The following is a 19,670-nucleotide window of genomic DNA, read 5'->3' on the forward strand; positions in this document are numbered from 1 at the left end:
ACCGCAGTCTGCTCTATTATTATTTAAAAGTGTTGGTCCAGGGTGGGTTCTGAGGGGGATGAATTAATTTTACAAATATTGTACATGCAAAATATGTGATTCGTTTCTCGAAAGTAGATGACTGTTTTCTACTAAGTTTGGTCATTGAGCAAATTATTCGAATTTTGGATTCGCAAATCTTATCTGTTCTGGTTTTTTTCACGTATAAATATAGATGGCGCACTGAAGTTAATTACATATGGGAGGCGAGCAGGAGAAGCTCCAGTGTTAATTGGTTACTTGTAGAGGGTTTTGAAGGATTTTGCAGATTTGATTTAATTATCAATGGGGAAGCTACTTGAGAAATCAACGCCTTATGTAGCGATGATATCCCTTCAGTTTGGATACGCAGGCATGAATGTCATCGGTAAAGTGTCTCTCAACAGAGGGATGAGTCACTTTGTGCTTGTTGTGTACAGGCAGGTCGTGGCTACAGTTGTGCTTGCTCCTTTTGCCTTTTTCCTTGAAAGGTATCCAGGGAGATCCCTAGCTAACCATTCATGTTTTCAGATATGTTCAGGTTGGAATCATGCATGTGTAGATCAGACTGACTATTATGTTTTGTCTTTGCATAATGCTTGATGTTTTCGGAAATAGTAAATAGTATTTTATCATGGAGACTTGTATTTGGAATAATCATGAAAAACTTTTTACAAGGTAGATATCTTTGCCCAGCCATTTCACTGCTAAAGTTCAAAGAGATAAAACATGTGATTTTTTAATATATTGTATTTAGAATAATCATGAAAAGCTTTTTACAAGGTAGATATCTCTGCCCAGCCATTTCACTGCTAAAGTTTAAAAAGATAAAACATGTGATTTTTTAATAGTATTTTATTATAATATTATATCATGGAGACTTTGTTTGAAATTATGAGAGATTTTTTTAAATGGGACAAATAAAATATGTGAGTTTTTAATAGTATTTTATTATAGTATTATATCATAGAGACTTGTGTTGGGAATTAATTCAGATTTTTTTAAGTGGGACGAAGGATTTATGTCTGGGCTAAATGTCTAAAAAAATAGATACTCTATTTCTTTAGATTTAAAGATCCATTTTTTAGATCTAAAGATGTAGCTTCTTAATAATATTTTATCATAAAACTTGTATTTGGAATTATGACCAACCCTTCTATATGAGACAAGAAAAACACATCTTTACTTGATTATCTTATTATTACTTAATTACCATATTATTGAAGTTACAAAAAAGCATACATATTCTAAGGCTTCAAATTTAAACAAGTTCCCTCTTAATACCCTTATTTATCACACCCACCGGGACTATATATATTATATATCAAATAAATCAATAATCCTAATGGAGTGCTTGATTTTAATGTGATTTTTCTTTACTGCCTGTAGATTTACAACTAACACACGGTACATTGCAGGAAGGTGCGGCCGAAACTCACATTTTACATCTTCTGCCAAATTTTTGTGCTGGGCTTGTTGGGGTATGTATTATTTAGGCTGCTTCTGTTTCATATCATCCCCTCAATCTCTGATAATGCTCGTAAACATTCTTGGCGAGAAATTTAAATGAAATATGGAATATTCTTTATGCATGTCCACAGGCCTGTGATAGACCAGAATTTCTCTTACCTGGGTTTGAAATTAACTTCTCCAACATATGCGTGTGCAGTCAGTAATATACTCCCGTGTATTACTTTTGTGATTGCTCTCCTGTTGAGGTAAGCAAATCACATCGCTCCCTGCAAACAATAAACACAGAGCTACTTGTTCATTTTATTTTTATTTTCTTTTGCATCCAATGGTCTGATCGGAAATCTGTATTTTGCGCAGGATGGAGAGCGTGAATATAAGAAAGGTACGCAGCGGAGCAAAGGTGGTGGGAACTATTGTGTGCGTAGGGGGAACAATATTGATGACGTTTTACAAAGGTCCTATTGTTCGCATGTTTTGGTTTCTACATCATCAATCCTCCGAGCATAACCAGACATCTGCACCAGCAGCAACTGCCACTGGTAGTAAAGACTGGATCATGGGCTCTCTTTTGATGTTTGGCGCAACTTTTGCGTGGTCGATCCTCTTTATTTTACAGGTGATTTTTATTAATATAGATGTATGAATTTAATTTGATTGTAAATTTTTGAATCAGGTTTTCTGAATTCAGGTTTCTGTGATATATAATGAATTACAAGAAAAAAAATTAGTAAAAATTACATAACAGAATTTTTTGGCGGATTTGTTTCTAATTAACCAATGTAAATCAGAACCAATGTAAACCAGATAAAAAAGCAGACCGTCATTTAGTCTTGATGATAAATCACACTCTTTGATTCTCAAAATATAACCAAAAAATTCTGTTATGTGATTTCTAAGAAAAACTTTTCCTACAAATTTTAAAAATATTTAACTTAATTGCAAATTTTGAAAATATTTAAAAATATGATAAAAAATTTATTCATATAGTAAATGAATTTAAATATGTTGCAAATTCTGAAATTATTAAAAAATATGATAAAAATGAAACAATAAACTTCGCTCCATTAAATTCATTGTTTAGATAAAGATTTCTGTCACTGATTATCACTGACAACTTCTTACTCCTTGCATTTTAGATAAAGATTTCTGTCACTGATTATCACTGTGACAACTTCTTACGCCTCTACTTCATGGTTTTGAATGTGCAGTCTGCAGTCCTCAAAAAATATCCTGCTCAACTTTCACTTGCGGCCTTAATATGTTTTCTAGGGACGTTACAGGCAACAGTTCTGAGCTTAGCTCTCGTACGTGATCCTTCACAGTGGGCGTTAGGGTGGGACATCAACCTTTTAACTGCAGTCTACTCTGTACGTGTTCTTTTCGGTGTTCTCGATTGAAAATGAATTCAAGATTAGGAGACTGCACACGAAAGTAATATATAGCGTAGAGTAATTAATATTGGTGGGCGCAGGGGATTGTGGCATCAGCGGTAGCATATTATGTGCAAGGTCTGTGCATCCGCGTAAAAGGGCCTGTATTTACCACAGCATTCAGTCCGTTGATGATGATAATCGCGGCAATCATGGGATCTGCTATTCTCTCTGAAAACATCTATTTGGGCAGGTTTGTAATTTCTGCTAGAAGATTTTGAAATAAGATAGATTGCAGATTTCAGAATGTTTCGAAAATCTAACTTACAGCAAATCAAATTTTCCAGAATATTTCAAAACACATGTTGCTAAATTAATGATTTGATCCACTGAGTACAGTGTGCTGGGAGGAGTTGTGATCGCAATAGGGTTGTACGCTGTTCTGTGGGGAAAATTGAAGGATGGCAAGGCCTCAACGGATGAAAATTGTTCGGAAGCGCTTCCCAGTTCTGAAGAAATACTCCCACAAAATGCAATTAAGGCAGAAGACATAGAAGCTGCGTCAAACGACCCCATGAATAAGGGTCTTGAACCTCTTGAATGAGATGCAATGAAACAGGGTTCAGTGAAATAAAGTACAATTTGTCAGTTGGCATATGATAATGTAAATCGTCGCTATCGTTATTATTAGGCACTCCTTTGTAATACACAATAGAAACACTGGGTGGATTCATGAAGAATCACTTTCCCGATAATACGCAATGCAAATGTATATATTTTAAACAATCCGTAATTTATAGACAATATTGTCAATAGTGCACTTGAGTACACATCTAAATACGATGGAGTCTTCTAGTTTTTTTTAATTATTTATTTTTTACCCTGGAAAGGTTTTTTAAATAAAATAAACTAGTTTAGATTTTAATTTTAGATTTATTAAATTCAGAGGAATCAAATTCATTTTCATAAACTAGTTTAGATTTTAATTTTAGATTTATTAAATTTAGAGGAATCAAATTCATTTTCATTTTAAAAGAATTTTGTATATTAAAAAATTTGATACCTCTAAACACTTAACACCTTAAAAAATGTGATACCTCTAAACACTTAACACCTAAAAAAATTTCCTTATATTCACATTAGGATGGTACCGAGGGGGGCAGCGGTTTAGCTGGTGGTAGAGATTAATGAGCTGACAACCTAGCATTAAACTTGATCTGGCTGGTATGCATCCGGAATCACCTCGCCATTAACGCGGAGGGAACCCGAGGTCTGTACACTAACACATCAGCATTCAATTTAATTATGAAAATACTGGATGGAACAGTCTCGGCCCCGGTAGCTCGTACCCTCCTCATCGTTAGATCGGAAACGATCCACGGTCTTGGTGCCTTGGCGATTACCCTGCGGGTTAATGCACTTCGCGGTGAGGTGAGGGTCATTTGAGTTATGTGATGACATTGTTGTTTGGCTCTGCAACAGAGAGCGACCCGGATGGCTGTAAGGCACCGCCTTTTGCCAGGACCACGTCTACAAGCTTCTCAGGTATGGTGGAACAGAGCTAGGCTCCTTAGTATCGTTTACTAGTTTTTCATTAAACCTCCTTCACTGATACATAACCAGATTTGTCCTTCTCGTTCCATGTAGTCAGTCAAATCGCCGATGGATGGGGTCTTTGCACTCGAAGGACGCGTTGGTTCACTTCGCGACCAAAGGTAACTTATTTATGTATAACGATGAACTCTCGAGGTTTTATTTGATCTGAGGAAACCCTAACGGCAGCTCTGGCTCTGTCAGGTATCTTATGAATTCCATGCTCAGCAACCTCTCTCAGGTAACTTGTCCTCTACTCAGGATTTTACTACTAATTATTTCCTTCCGATTTGATTTCCATGTCTAATCCAGTGCATCTATTGTTCGCAGGTATTGTTGGAATTTTCTGATAAATTCCATAACAGATAGACAAAAAATCGCACTCTGTTTTTACACAGAAAAAAAGAAAAATCGCTTGCTGGAAACGGTGTTTCAGCAACACAGTTTTTTTCCTAGTTGCTGAAACAGGTGTTTTAGCAACGCTGATCGTCGTGTTTCAGCAACGTAAACTTTTGACGTCAAGTAATTTTTGAGTTACGAGGTGTTTCAGCAACGGTGACGGTGTAACAGCAACAGGAAAAATTTAACTTGTATTTATCAAAATAAACTAACTGTTACAGATTTGTCTTCCTCATACAAAGAGAATTTCAAAACTTCTATTGCTGAACATCTACTTCAGAAATTCACTAAGGAACGATTCTGTTCCACACAGATGAACATAAAAACAGATTACATTCAAATTTCTGCACTGCTGTGCATTTCACTGTTCTGAAATTATTCTTCTTCCTCTTCACGCTGCTGCGTGCTTTTTTCTGCTCTGTGTGATTCTTCAGCTGCTGCTGCTGCTTCTAACGCTAACTTTAAAACAGAACTGCGGTGCGGTATTTATATGCTGAAAGATATTTGATTAAAACAATAAAATATTACAAAATATCTTCTAATGTTTATCTCAGAATTTATTGCAGCAAGGCGGTGATGCCTTTATCAAAAACAAGTCGGCTGTCTGCAGGGGAAATCAACTCAAACTTTAATGCATATTAATGTCCAGAAATATCAAAGGCGACTTTGCTGCACCGAACACCCTTTAACATTTACTGCAAATCAGATTCATGTACAGCTGTTCATTGTTGCAGTTGGAATTAAATTCCAACACTCCCCCTTAATTTCAACTGCTGCATACCCAGACATTTTCTGAAATGATCAAAACCTTTCTTTGCTAATGGTTTTGTCAAGATGTCTGCAAGCTGATCCTCTGTTCTGCAGTGCTGCAAAACAATCTCACCATTGTTAACCAATTCACGTATGAAGTGATATTTGGTGTCTATGTGCTTTGTTCTTTTATGAAAAACAGAGTTTTTAGACAATGTTATTGCTGAGCTATTGTCACAGTAAATGGTTGTGCCATTTTCTTGTTCATGACACAAATCTTTGAGAACTCTTCTCAGCCATACTGCTTGGCATGCTGCTGCTGTTGCTGCCACATACTCTGCCTCTGCTATTGACAAAGCCACAACTGGTTGCTTCTTGGAAGCCCATGAGATGGCTCCCGATCCCATATGAAACACATATCCCGATGTGTTTTTCCTATCATCAACACTTCCAGCCCAATCACTGTCAGTGTAACCTGTCAACATGAAACTTTCAGAAGAGGAGTATAAAATACCAAACCCCTTCGTTCCATTCACATACCTTAGAATTCTCTTGGCTGCCTGCCAATGAGTCTCTTTCGGTCTTTCCATAAATCTGGAGATTAAACTCACAGTGTGCATAATGTCCGGCCTAGTTGCAGTCAAGTACATAAGGCTGCCAACTATGCTCTTGTACAATTTTGGATCAAAATATTTGCTGCTGTCTTCTTTGGTTAATTTCAGCCCCACTACTGTTGGAGTCACAGCAGCCTTGCTGTTCTGCATGTTAAATCTCTTCAAAACAGCTTCTACATATTTATCTTGAGAAATGAAAACACCATTTTCACTTTGGTCTACTTCAATTCCAAGAAAATATCTTAAGAAGCCTAAGTCAGTCATTTCAAATTCACTCTTCATGACTGCTTTAAAATCAACAATGAGAGAAGCATCATTGCTAGTAAAAATCAGATCATCTACATATAAAACAACAATAATAATCTTACCGTCATTCTGCTTTATGTAGAGTGTGGGTTCACCATCACACTTAGCAAACCCATTCTCAATCAGATAAGCATCAATTCTGCTGTACCATGCTCTTGGAGCTTGCTTCAGCCCATAAAGAGCCTTCTTCAGTTTACAAACTTTATGCTCTTGTCCTTCAACTTCATAGCCCGGAGGTTGATCAACATAAACCTCTTCTTTTAACACTTCATTCAGGAATGCAGATTTAACATCCATCTGATAAATCTTCCATTTGTGTTGTGCTGCAATAGACAACACTGTTATGACTGTTTCCATCCTTGCTACTGGTGCAAAGGTTTCATCATAGTCTCTGCCTTGTTGCTGCTTGTAGCCTTTCACAACAAGCCTTGCTTTGTGCCTGTCAATCTTACCTTCAGCATTACTTTTGGTCTTATAAACCCACTTAACTCCAATGGCATCTTTGCCTTTAGGGAGATCCACTAACTCCCATGTTTTACTCTTCTCAATTGCACCAATTTCTTCATTCATTGCTTCAATCCATTTATCTTCATTTACAGCATCTTCAAAATGGATTGGGTCATCAATATGACAATACAAAGCAAATAATGAATTCAGACCGGTATTGTTACTTACCTCTCCTTGCTCATAAATCTCATTCAGATTTCTGAATCTTGGTCTTCTTGGTGTGCTTGGAGTTCCATCCGAACTTGAGGGTGTATTTGATCCCTGTGGTGTTTCAGCAGTTGCTGTTTGTGGTGTAACAGCAACTGTTCTTCCTTGACTTCTCAAGGCTGTTCAGATTCCAGCTTGTGGTGTGGTTTGTTGTACTTGCTGTGGTGTAGGAGGAGCCACCAAGGAAGGATTATTTGCTGCCGTCCCTTCCTCTTCTTCTTCATGAGACACTATTGTCTTCACATTCACTGTTTTTTCCAAGCTTCCATCCCAAGCTTCATCTTCAATGAACTGCACATCTCTGCTTACTATTAACTTCTTGGTGGATGGATTATAGAGTTTGTATGCTTTTGACTCATCACAATAGCCAATAAAGACACACTTCTCCCCCTTACTATCAAGCTTTTTTCTTAGCTGATCTGGTACATGTGCATATGCCACACAACCGAATACTCTCATGTGAGTGACAGTTTGCTTTTAACCACTCCATGCCTCTTCTGGTATTCTGTTCATGACAGCTTTAGTTGGGCATCTATTCAAGATGTAAACTGCGTAAGTAACAGCTTCTGCCCAATACTCATATGGCAAGTGTTTTGCCTTCAGCATACTTCTGACCATGTCAAGAATGGTCCTATTCTTTCTTTCAGCAACACCGTTTTGCTGAGGTGTATACCTTGCTGTGAACTGCTTTTGTATGCCATTCTCTCTGCAAAAACGCAGAAATTCTTGGGAGATGTACTCTCCTCCTCTATCTGTTCTGAGCACTTTGATATAATGCCCACTCTGCTTTTCAACAAGAGTTTTGAAGTGGCGGAATTTCTCAAACACTTCACTCTTCTATTTCAGCATATACACCCATGTCTTTCTGGTGTAATCATCAATAAAAGTTAAAAAATATCTATTTCCAGCAAATGATGGTATTTGCATCGGTCCACACACATCAGAATGAACAATTTCCAATGGTGCTTTTGCCCTTATACTCTTTCCTGCTGGAAAGCTTTCTTTATGTTGCTTGCCCAAGATGCAGCCTTCACAAAGGTTGTCCGGTTTCTCAATCAACGGCAATCCCTTTACCATGCCCTTTCTGTGCAACAGATTCAGGCCTCCGAAATTGAGATGTCCAAATCTCAAATGCCACAACCAATTCACATCTTTCACCTGTTCTTGAAAGACTTCTTGTGTTACAGCCGCAATAGTTCTGCGTTCCTTCAAATCTGCCCTGAGTTTGAGAGGAAACATTCTATTGCTGGTCATCTGCACCTGTGCAATGATCTTCTTACTTGGAGGTATGTCTCTAATAGTACACAAATCATCTTTGAAGAACACGTTGTAACCTTTGTTCACGAGCTGTCCAATGCTCAAAAGATTACATTTCAGACCAGGTACATAGTATACAGCTTGCACAGTCATCTGTTCTCCATTTTTTGTTCGGATATTGACACTGCCCTTACCCTTGACATTTATCTTATCATCAGTCCCTGTTGTTACCTCAGATTTCACATTTTCATCCAGATTGGCAAACATTGCAATATTTCCAGTCATGTGATTACTACAACCTGAGTCTAAGAACCAAAAATCATCTTGTTTGTCTTGTGCTATGTTACATGTTAACATCACATTCTTTGGGTTCTTATCTTCTTCATTTGCAAAATTAACATTCTGCCTATTGTTCATGTCATTTTGTTTTTTCTTGCATTCATTGGCATAGTGCCCAAATTTTTTACAATAATGACATTGGACTTGGGATTTGTCATACCTTTGTCCATGAGCTTGTTGTTTGCTTGAACCTTCAGCTTGGTTCTGATTGCAGCTCCTTCCGCTTGTGCTAGCTGGATAATTTCTACCTCTGTTTTGGCTTCTTCCACGACCTCTGTAATTTGCTCTGCTTCCACCTCTTCTTTGGCCAAAAGACATCTGAGTCTTGAATGCTTGCTCAAAAGAGAAATATGTTCCTCTACTCAGTCTGTGTTCATGAGACAACAGAGAAGCACTCAGCTCATCTACCGTGAACTGTGAGAGATCTTTTGTTTCTTCTATTGCCACCACAATAGATTCAAACCTTGAGGGTAAACATCTCAAGATTTTCTCTACAACCCTTCTATCTTCAAGAATCTCACCATGAGATCTTATCTGGGTTATCAAGCCAATAACCTGGGTGAAGAATGAATCTATTGTATCAGATTCCTTCATGCTGAGATTTTCAAAGTCTCTCCTCAACATCTGCAACTTTGCAGTCTTCACCTTCTCCATACCTTGGTAGGCAGTTTGGAGAATATCCCATGCCTCCTTAGATTTTGTTGCTGCTGCAATCCGCGGAAAAACACTTTCATGTACTGATTGGAAGAGGAAAAAGAGGGCTTTGGCATCCTTCTTCTTGTCACTCTTCAACTGGTCTCTTTCTGCTGCTGTCAAAGCAGCCAGTGCTGTTGCATCTACAGGTTTAGCATAACCTGTTTCAACCAGCTCCCATATTCCTTGAGAAGCAAACAATGCTTTCATTGTTATGGACCAATAACTGTGATTTTTCCCATTAAACTGAGGCAGTTGGGGATTTGTCAAACCTGTTCCACCATCTGCCATCTTAACCTGTACTGGTAAAGAAAAGATACTGACTGTATTTTGAAAAACAAGCAAAAACTTTCTCTGCTAGAAAAATCCTGCTCAATAAACTTCTTACAGCTCCTACAGTGAAAAACAATCTCTGTTTTTGACTCACTGAGTGCCTAGACTAGCTCTGATACCATGTTGGAATTTTCTGATAAATTCCATAACAGACAGACAAAAAATCGCACTCTGTTTTGACACAGAAAAACAGAAAAATCGCTTGCTGGAAACGGTGTTTCAGCAACACAATTTTTTTTCTAGTTGCTGAAACAGGTGTTTCAGCAACGCTGATCGTCGTGTTTCAGCAACGTAAACTTTTGACGTCAAGTAATTTTTGAGTTACGAGGTGTTTCAGCAACGGTGACGGTGTAACAGCAACAGGAAAAATTTAACTTGTATTTATCAAAATAAACTAACTGTTACAGATTTGTCTTCCTCATACAGAGGGAATTTCAAAACTTCTATTGCTGAACATCTACTTCAGAAATTCACTAAGGAACGATTCTGTTCCACACAGATGAACATAAAAACAAATTACATTCAAATTTCTGCACTGATGTGCATTTCACTGTTCTGAAATTATTCTTCTTCCTCTTCACGCTGCTGCGTGCTTTCTTCTGCTCTGTGTGATTCTTCAGCTGCTGATGCTGCTTCTAACGCTAACTTTAAAACAGAACTGTTGTGCGGTATTCATATGCTGAAAGATATTTGATTAAAACAATAAAATATTACAAAATATCTTCTAATGTTTATCTCAGAATTTATTGCAGCAAGGCGGTGATGCCTTTATCAAAAACAAGTCGGCTGTCTGCAGGGGAAATCAACTCAAACTTTAATGCATATTAATGTCCAGAAATATCAAAGGCGACTTTGCTGCACCGAACACCCTTTAACATTTACTGCAAATCAGATTCATGTACAGCTGTTCATTGTTGCAGTTGGAATTAAATTCCAACAGGTATTTCAGGTTGTGGTATGACTGTTCATGTTTCAAAGGAGATTTGGAATGAAACCCCTCTCTTACATCAGTTGTTGCGTTCGATTTTCAGGTCGGTACTCTTTCAGGCTGATCCTGGCGATTGTGTTTTCAGACCATAGGCCTTATTACTTGAGGGCTGTGCCATTTTAATGCATTAGGATCTTTTAAGGTTTTAACGTCGGCTAGAAGGCTATGACCACACTTGTTTTACTATAGTGTTTGTGGGTAAATGAAGGACCCTTTAAAAATACGATGATATCAACTTGAAACAGTCGTAAGGGTTTTTGCAGAGTTTTGTACTTACATAGTTCTTTTAAATTAATGTCTTGTATATGTATATCTCGTGGTCATACCATTTTCAACAGTTTGCTATTTCATACTTGAGAAGTTTTGATGCGGCTAGGGCTTGATTTCCAAGGTTGGATTGGCCGCCTCAAATATTGTATTCATCTCGTGGATATTCACTGTTTGATATTCGTGTTGAGTTATATATTTAAGTTTTATGTTGAATTATGATTCTCTGTTCTTTACGACACAGTTCAGGGGTAGCAATCCCTGTATGTTAATATATGATTTATTGTGGCAATAATATTCATTTATAAGGTGTCACCACCCAACCATGTATCTGGAAATTACGTCTAACTCCTGTCATAATCTCCCATATACTTGAGAAGTATGCGGCTAGGGCTTGATTTCCAAGGTTGGATTGGCCGCCTCAAATACTGTATTCATCTCGTGGATATTCACTGTTTGATATTCGTGTTGAGTTATATATTTAAGTTTTATGTTCAATTATGATTCTCTGTTCTTTACGACACAGTTCAGGGGTAGCAATCCCTGTATGTTAATATATGATTTATTGTGGTAATGATATTCATTTATAAGGTCTCACCACCCAATCATGTATCTGGAAATTATGTAATTTTCAACTCCTGTCATAATCTCCCATCTTGAAGGTCTCACCACCCAACCATGGATCTGGATTCCCTTCCGAGCTCTTCTAACTCCTGTCAGTGATGGCAATTACATCCTAAATCCCCCTTCGAGCTCTTCCAACCTCTTCCAACTCTCTTCCAAATCCTGTCAGTGGATGAAGATAGTCTGTCGAGCCTCAAGTGTTGCACCCTTCTTCCAACTCTCTTCTTGTAACACTAAAGTACAAGAGTAAATTTTTTTTTACCTTAACAACAGTATATATAATTATTAGTCATTCGAATGCAATAAAGATTATATATCTAATTATTAGTCATTCGAATGCAATAAAGATTACATAATTATCTTTATATAAATATCTACACAAACAAGTAATAGTGCTGAGTTTAACTATGCTAATTCATAGCACGTATCCATGATAACTATGGCAAATAAGCATTAACTTTGTCTCTTGTTCAATCTTGGAATTATCATTCGGTTGTCAATAATATCTATACGTACAAGGTGATATATGAGTTGATCGCTGGTACTACGGGATATAAATGAACATATGGCAATTTCTATATTCGAGTAATGGTTTACGCTGCCTGGAATAAATGTGAGTCACTCAGGCAACTGACGCTTGCCCCAACTGGCCTTCTCCACATCGTCCATCTGGCACGATGAACGGCCGGCCAGTTGACACCATGTGCTCTCGCGTGCTCAGGACTCCAGGTTTCATGCGGACTGACACTTACCTCGATCTTACCACTTGGTAGCTGTTTCCCGGGTTTTCTATGCTCGATCCCACGGCGGAGATGAACCCGCCCAGATCGAGGGCTGACATCGAGCCATGGGTCAGTAGTAAGTATTGAAAGTCTTTATGCGTTTGATAATTCTTTAACCCTTTTCATTGTTGGAATGACCCCCTGTCGTTCACAGTTCTATGGCGCTTCGCATTTGCACAGAGAACCTTCCCTTCAGGCGGTCTGATGTGCGGTAGGAATTCTCTACCTTCCGATGCCGGTCATGGTAAGCCGCTCACCTAAATCTTCTTGGTTACAGTTCTTTTTCGTTTGTGTTTAATCTCTTCCGCAGGTTTTAATCTTTACTGCTCTGGTTTTTGAATGAGTCTCAGGTGAAGAGTTCGGTTGCCGAGGCCGACGTGCGACGGAGAGCCTGCTCCGCTTCCCTACCCATTCCATGTTCCGGGTAAGAGTTGTATGCATCCGTGGTTAAACTTGTGAGGCGTTCCCTGGGTAACGGACTGAACCGTTGTCCTTCTTGACAGGCTATCTGAGTTATGCATGTCCAATGGAAGTCCATCGTTGTTTTCAGGGGTTTCTTCCCATGAGGAAATTAACGTTTTTTCCCGTCTCTGTTGTTTGTAAATTAAATTGGTTTCTACGCCACCATTCAGGCGGAAACCTTAGTTGGGATGCGTTGGATGCCCGACCTTTACTGTATAATTTGTTTCATAATCAAGGGTTATCAATTGTTACAGATGGTCGAACATTGACTGGTTAATATATTGAGTTTTCCTCCATAATATTGTTTTCGGTTAGTTTTTTTTTAAGGAATACTGCTGGTTCATTGTGGATAAACTCTTACCTGAGTTCCAGTATTTTTATTCGGTGTATTCTGGATATGCTTGCCTTAACGGAGGTTTTTACTGTGAATTTAATTAAGAAACATGCTTCCATGTTCTTTCTTGGTTTATAGTTACTTTTCATGTTAGAATAATATGAGTTGCCGGCTTCGACTACGGAAGCCCTCGCTGGCTATCCAATAATTCTCACACGGCTACGGCCTTTTCTTTACAGGCTCAGAAATGCCTATTATCGTTTATTAAGTATATGATGTGGGCACTGCCCCTCCTCTGTTCCTCGAGCACAGGAGTATTTTCGTTATCGTTTTTCATGCATTCTTAAATACACTGTTAAGATGATAATATTGTGAACTTGAAATTGGTTGTTGGGTCTAGGGTATATGCATTATTCCAGTTTTTGATCTAAACAGTTCTTATTTCCTCAGTAGTAATTCTTGGAGTCTCTGTGTACAATATTTATTGTTTTCGATTCGATTATGTAAGCTGAAATGATTATACACAGTATTCGGTTTTCCTGTTTGATTATCACTTATGCTACAGGAAATGATTTTACACAGTATTCGGTTTTCCTGTTTCATTATCACTTATGCTACAGGAATTTGTTCCAGCATGGAATCTCTGTTTTTTTTAATTTAAAATCTAGTTTCATCTCTGCCAGTTGCGCAGAAGCTAGCTCTTAAAGTTATCAATGTATTTTTCGTTTCCACCTCTACCATTGTCTGCATAATTACAGAAACTCTTCCAATGCCATGTACAGTCTAGTCTGTCATAAACCTTAATTAATTTCCACAGTTTATAAACAATTCTTTTAACTGTTAGGTTTCTTAGTAGACCATACCTGAGCAGAGGCAAACCTCTTATTTGCGCTTGTCAACCACCCGACCTTAGGAAGATCCTCCTCGATCTTCCACCCCCAAGCACTTTTGCAGATCCTTACTGTCTGCAACCCTCTGGCCACACCAGAGTCTCGCTATCTGGTCCTTACCAGACGTAGCGGTTCAGGAAGCTTTCGCCTTCCACACACAAGCTATCTGATCTTTACCAGACATAGCTTTTTCTTTTTCCTCTTTTCAAAGAGTAATTCTTTTCTGTTCTGCCATCTGATCCCTACCAGACTTGGCATAACCTTTTCCCCTTTTTCCTATGGGGTCTCAACCGTCTCATGAAAGTAGTTAGGTTTTCTTTTTCTAACTACCTCAATATCTACTAACAACAATTAATCAACATACTTAATTAAACAGTAGTAGCAACAATTAATTAACAACAGTAGCAACATAGTTATTTTAATTGCCAAACAAAACCTTAGTTAGCAGTTAAATTCTACTGTCTTACTTAGGACATCATCGATTTACTAGGGGCATTACACTTCCAAATCATGTTAGTGGATGAGGATAGTTTGGTACCTTAGGAGACACGACTCTATCGAGCCTCAAGTCTTGCACCCTTCGACTGTTATCCACAACTTCAGTGTTGTACCCTTTGACTGTTATCCACAACACAACTTCTTCCCACTTGCTAAGTATCCAGCTCAAGGAATCTTTTCCACAGTAAGTCGTTTTCTCCTATTTTCTGAGGGTTCTGTCATTTCCTTTTTAAACGATCATATGGGAAACTGCTTGTAACTACTTTTTAGGAGTTATTAAAGTGATTCTTCAGTTCTTTTTACAACTGATAAGTTTCTTTTAATTAACAATTACCAAAATTATTTCATGCTTTTCAGCCTAATTCTTTAATAATCCAAGTTACAACATAATAAAGAAGAAAAACTTGGCAGTAAATAGTAAAACTTGGTAATAATTAAATGTCGAGCATCATTGGGTATTACATGATAGATTGAGAATTTAAATGGATCTATTATGGTTAAATTATTATTTGTAATTATTATTATTATTATTATTATTATTATAATTATTAATTCTATGTTTTTATTTTATTTACTTTATTTTACCAATTTTTTTTTTATTTTTTTTTGAGTGAAAATGTCAATATCATCTCTCTACCATAATAGGATCAAATGTTTACATACGAGTCAAGTTTAGTTATGAACCTCAAATATAAATAATTTAATGGGAAATCTCAGATAAAATATAATAATACAATATTATATGTTGCCCAATATTTATTACCACTCACACCCAACAAAAAGTGGCCATGGGTGGGAGGAAATACTAATTAAAATATAATGTTATTATTCATATTTCCATCATACCCAAACCGAAATATTACATTTTATGAAATACTAATTACAATATAATATTATTATTCGTATTTCCATCATACCCCAACCTAAATATTGCATATTACTCAATATTTTTACTTTTAAACATCAAATATAGACAAAAATTAGAATAAAAGGTGGATGTGTTGAGGGGAAATATCGGGTAAATTGTAATATTATAGTATTATATTTTACCAATATAACCTACTAAAAAGTGGTAACTACATTTTTCCTAATGCCCACTGCATAACATATCCATTAAATCATTTTTAGCTTTATAGGCTAAATGGATTGAAACATCAAACTAAGATGGATCGAGGCTATTTTAATTTCCCTCTTAAAAAGGTTATATTCTGCATGAATACCATAGGTCAATATGATTGATTCCTAAACCCATGGGTCATTTTTATTCTTTTTATTATTTAATATTTATAGGATTATTTTTGCTTTATTTTCACATTTAAATGTTTACACTACCTTAGGTTACACATTTCTAGCATGATATAGGCATTACATCTTAGCTAATGAATGAATTATATATATATATATATATATATATATATATATATATATAATTTCAGTTACTTTGTCTCACTATATAAAGTCTCATGTAAGATAAAGGCCAAACTTGAAGTATTTTATTTATAGCCGACATTGTTTTTTAAATCAGCACTATTATTATTTGTTTAAAGTAATGTTACACACAACATCTCTCCCATATACATATATTAGCCGACACACACACACACACACACACACACATATATTTTAATGTAACATTACATGACAACATTTCCCCCCTCATCTATTGGGTTGTAGAACGCCTTTGGGCGCAACTATAATTGTTACATGTCTCATTGTTAATAATGTGTTGAGTCTTTGACATTTGACGAGGATTTTCTAAACATATTCAATAAGATAAATTATAATGGTTATATGAGCGTCTTTATAGTTCAGTATGAGATAAAGGTGTAATTCTTTTATTCTCACATATTGAAGGGTATGAGACTTTTAAGATGATGATAATAATAATAATAATTTCAATTTTAGTTATTAAAAAAATATTGTAAGGTGTGTTACTTCAAGTAATAACACTTAGCATTTAAGCATTTAAAAATATATTTGGATGCATATTATAACCCAGCCTAGATCCAAGTGTCAAGAGGGATTAAATATCTTGAGATATAAACCTCTTTTAAAGTGAAAATAGATTTGATACCTAATGCATGAGCATCTAACCTAGGGGTTTCCTTTACCAAGGGAGTTGGTTCCCTAAGTTAGATTTAATTATTTAATTTAAACATATTGTCCTACATTTTTAGGAGAACTGTATGTAAATGACGAGAATGAGGAATATTATAATTATATATACTCCTTAGGAGAGATGATTTGAAATTGCAGAATTAGATCACTACCTGAAATTTGGCAAGTTTTAAATGGGCCTTTCAAAAAAGTGATTTAATCCAGTTGTGCAAATTAACCATAAAGACACGACACACATAATCATGAAACATCAAATAGAATGACACCAAGATTGTTGACAGAGTTCACCCCTCCCGGGCTATGCATCCTTGCCCTACTTAAAAGGCTAGGTCACTCGTATTTCAGTGACTAAGAAGAGGTACATCAAAATTGGTGATACAATTCCGGTTATTTCCCTAGTATGTAAATTTTCTCCTTCCAAGAAATCTCACAATTTCACTTGACATTATACAAACGATGCGTCATTTACAGCAAAAATATAGAGTCTCTAACAATGAGTCTTACCTCTATTGAAATTGAGCATTCGAGCATCAACAATATATTAATTATTTACCTTGCCTCCACCTGGCTAGGTGAGACATATTTCAGGTACAGTGTTCTACAGAATTCGCTGATATTGCTAACAAACAAGTACTGTCATTGAATCTGGAACGTGCCAAAACCCCCCTTTCGGTTCTTCAAGTACCCAATTTGGCTTCCGTATGCCCATGCAAAGCCAAAACCTAACTTGACCAATAACTTCGAGCTACACAACTCCGAGATGGTGTAGTGGCTCCACACCTCCTGACACTCAAAACTAGGCTACAACACCACTCTAGTTTCACTTAACTTATCTATGAATTTCTTCACTGTAATGGTCTTACCTGCCTTTGAGTTGCTTCCTAAAGGGCTTCACCGAAAAGGCTTCACTTGCCTTCGAGTTGCTTCTTGAATGGCTTCACTTGCTTCTATTTGCTTCCTAAATGGCTTCACCGAAATGGCTTCACTTGCCTTAGAGTTGCTTCCTGAATGGCTTCACTAGAATGGCTTCACTTACCTTCAAGTTGCTTCTTGAATGGCTTCACCAGAATGGCTTGTGTTTGAATGGTGCTACGACCTCCTTTTATATCATTTTACAATGTTAAGTTTGGTGTTGTTACAACCATATAACAACCTTACATATTTGGCTTATTTGAATTAAATCGAGTAGCACAATTACAATCATATGTTTTGTTAACTTATTGGACCTCAGAGCGAAACCCTATCCAAAGTAACAAACATGAATTTGGCTCATATGATATTTTGCCAACGTTACAAAGTCATACAACAAAATTTGTATACATGGTATAACATTATAACCAACCTATTAAATACCAAACCCATGGCTTTGTGCAATAGGTTGGCGAGGATATGGATATTTTATTACTGTTACAAATCTCTGGAGGTCACCTCACCAAACCCCCTGTGGCACTTGTTGCAATTCATTACGTATCAGTTAGCGAATATGCGAACCTGACGTCAAAGAAAACGCAGTCCCGTGGGCATAAATGTAACTCTCATGACATGTGATTGGTATATGATTATAACTCTGGTGGTTTGGTGACATTGAACAATCCCATGTCAACTGCTGAACTGCTCCCCGATGGTTTGGTGTTGACTTCGTGCCACCTATCCATGCCACATATGCCACCTCCTCCACGTTGTTCTACCCGCCTTGCCACACAACTGTGCCACCTCCACATTATTTAATGTCATACCAAATTGTTTACTCAGTGCTGATTGGACTGCCACCTCCGCGTAGTTTAACTCCTCCGCCACATACATTGACCTATCCATCGTAACAAATTTTTTGTTGTATGGTTGTTGAAATGTATAGTTTAACATATGTGCTCCAATGGTCTTTTAATATATATGGTTTTCTAAAAACTCTGCACTATGTTAAAAATATAGTATATAACTCCACACCATGTAAAAACTTTTGACATATGGTTAAAAACCTTTGCGCCATAAACTAATACCGTCGTTTTCACTTAACCCCCTTATGCTATGTCTTAACATGTTTAATCAACAATGTGCCCTACCATCGCAAGAAAACTGTAGTTGGCATGCTTCCAATTACATTGTATGATAGTGTTGAGGTTGAGAGGTTCGAATCTCGTAGAACCTTGTAACTCATAACAAATTTTAAAAGGCTATGGAGAGGCCACGTGGCATCCATTCGTTGGCCCATGTGGCACCTTTTTTTGGCTCAATTAAAACACATCAACTAATAGCAATTTTGATAAATTAGAATGAACTACCTGGCGGAATTTGGGCTTGCCACAATGTAAACTAGAACTTTGAGCATTGACCAGCATCTATGTTTTGACTTTGACCTGTGGTAACTTTGACTTGTCACCTGGTTGTAGGATAATCTTCAATGGGTGTTTTCTCCCTTGTACAGAGGCGATATGTGAATCCAGAGATGCCACTGGAATCAGCGGGTCAAGCTCTTCGACTTGGTGTTGATTTCATAAGCAATTGGGACAGTGAACTTTTGCACAAGTCGAGGACATTTTTTCTACCTAGGACCATCTTGATCTTCAAACATATAGCAAACTTCGACGTGACTTAAAAAGCTCCATTCCAGATCATACCTCCCAACAAAAGGACTTTTGGACCTCCAAACGTTTATTACAAACATGAGTTTTATTACAAACATACATTAGTATAAAAAAACCATCTAGGCCCTAGTTACAGACTCGACTAGGCCTACTGATGCGATGACAATTTACAGACACACATTCATACATACAATATAAAATTTGCCCAGTTCCAAGTAGGGGACTATTCTAGAGACTTACGTTCCTTTGCTCCGGGTTCTTTTGCT

General features: G+C 37.1%; 1 protein-coding gene and 1 long non-coding RNA gene across 2 annotated transcripts; both read left to right on the forward strand.

Annotated features, from left to right (window-relative positions):
• Positions 1-217: 217 nt before the first annotated feature.
• Positions 218-3,674, forward strand: LOC149209627 (WAT1-related protein At5g07050-like). Its single transcript, XM_089394304.1, has 7 exons — positions 218-509; positions 1,437-1,499; positions 1,620-1,736; positions 1,849-2,107; positions 2,700-2,858; positions 2,963-3,114; positions 3,261-3,674. The coding sequence occupies exons 1-7, from the start codon at positions 325-327 to the stop codon at positions 3,463-3,465; spliced, it is 1,140 nt and encodes a 379-aa protein (XP_089250430.1). The 5' UTR covers positions 218-324; the 3' UTR covers positions 3,466-3,674.
• A 342-nt stretch (positions 3,675-4,016) lies between these two features.
• Positions 4,017-11,333, forward strand: LOC149209628 (uncharacterized). Its single transcript, XR_016252243.1, has 3 exons — positions 4,017-4,576; positions 4,659-4,695; positions 10,891-11,333. It is a non-coding gene; the product is annotated as an uncharacterized LOC149209628 (long non-coding RNA).
• The last annotated feature ends 8,337 nt before the right edge of the window (positions 11,334-19,670 follow it).

This window comes from Pinus tabuliformis, chromosome 1_2 (genome assembly GCF_031772625.1).
Source record: "Pinus tabuliformis cultivar Carrire ecotype Pingquan chromosome 1_2, CPIR1, whole genome shotgun sequence".
Taxonomy (NCBI): domain Eukaryota; kingdom Viridiplantae; phylum Streptophyta; class Pinopsida; order Pinales; family Pinaceae; genus Pinus; species Pinus tabuliformis.

Bases quoted from the DNA above. Each gene is read 5' to 3' on its own strand.
- LOC149209627 (XM_089394304.1), top strand. From the start codon at position 325: ATGGGGAAGCTACTTGAGAAATCAACGCCTTATGTAGCGATGATATCC. The intron at 1,500-1,619 runs GTATGTATTATT...GCATGTCCACAG, and splicing joins TTTGTGCTGGGCTTGTTGGG to GCCTGTGATAGACCAGAATT. The intron at 2,108-2,699 runs GTGATTTTTATT...TTGAATGTGCAG, and splicing joins CGATCCTCTTTATTTTACAG to TCTGCAGTCCTCAAAAAATA.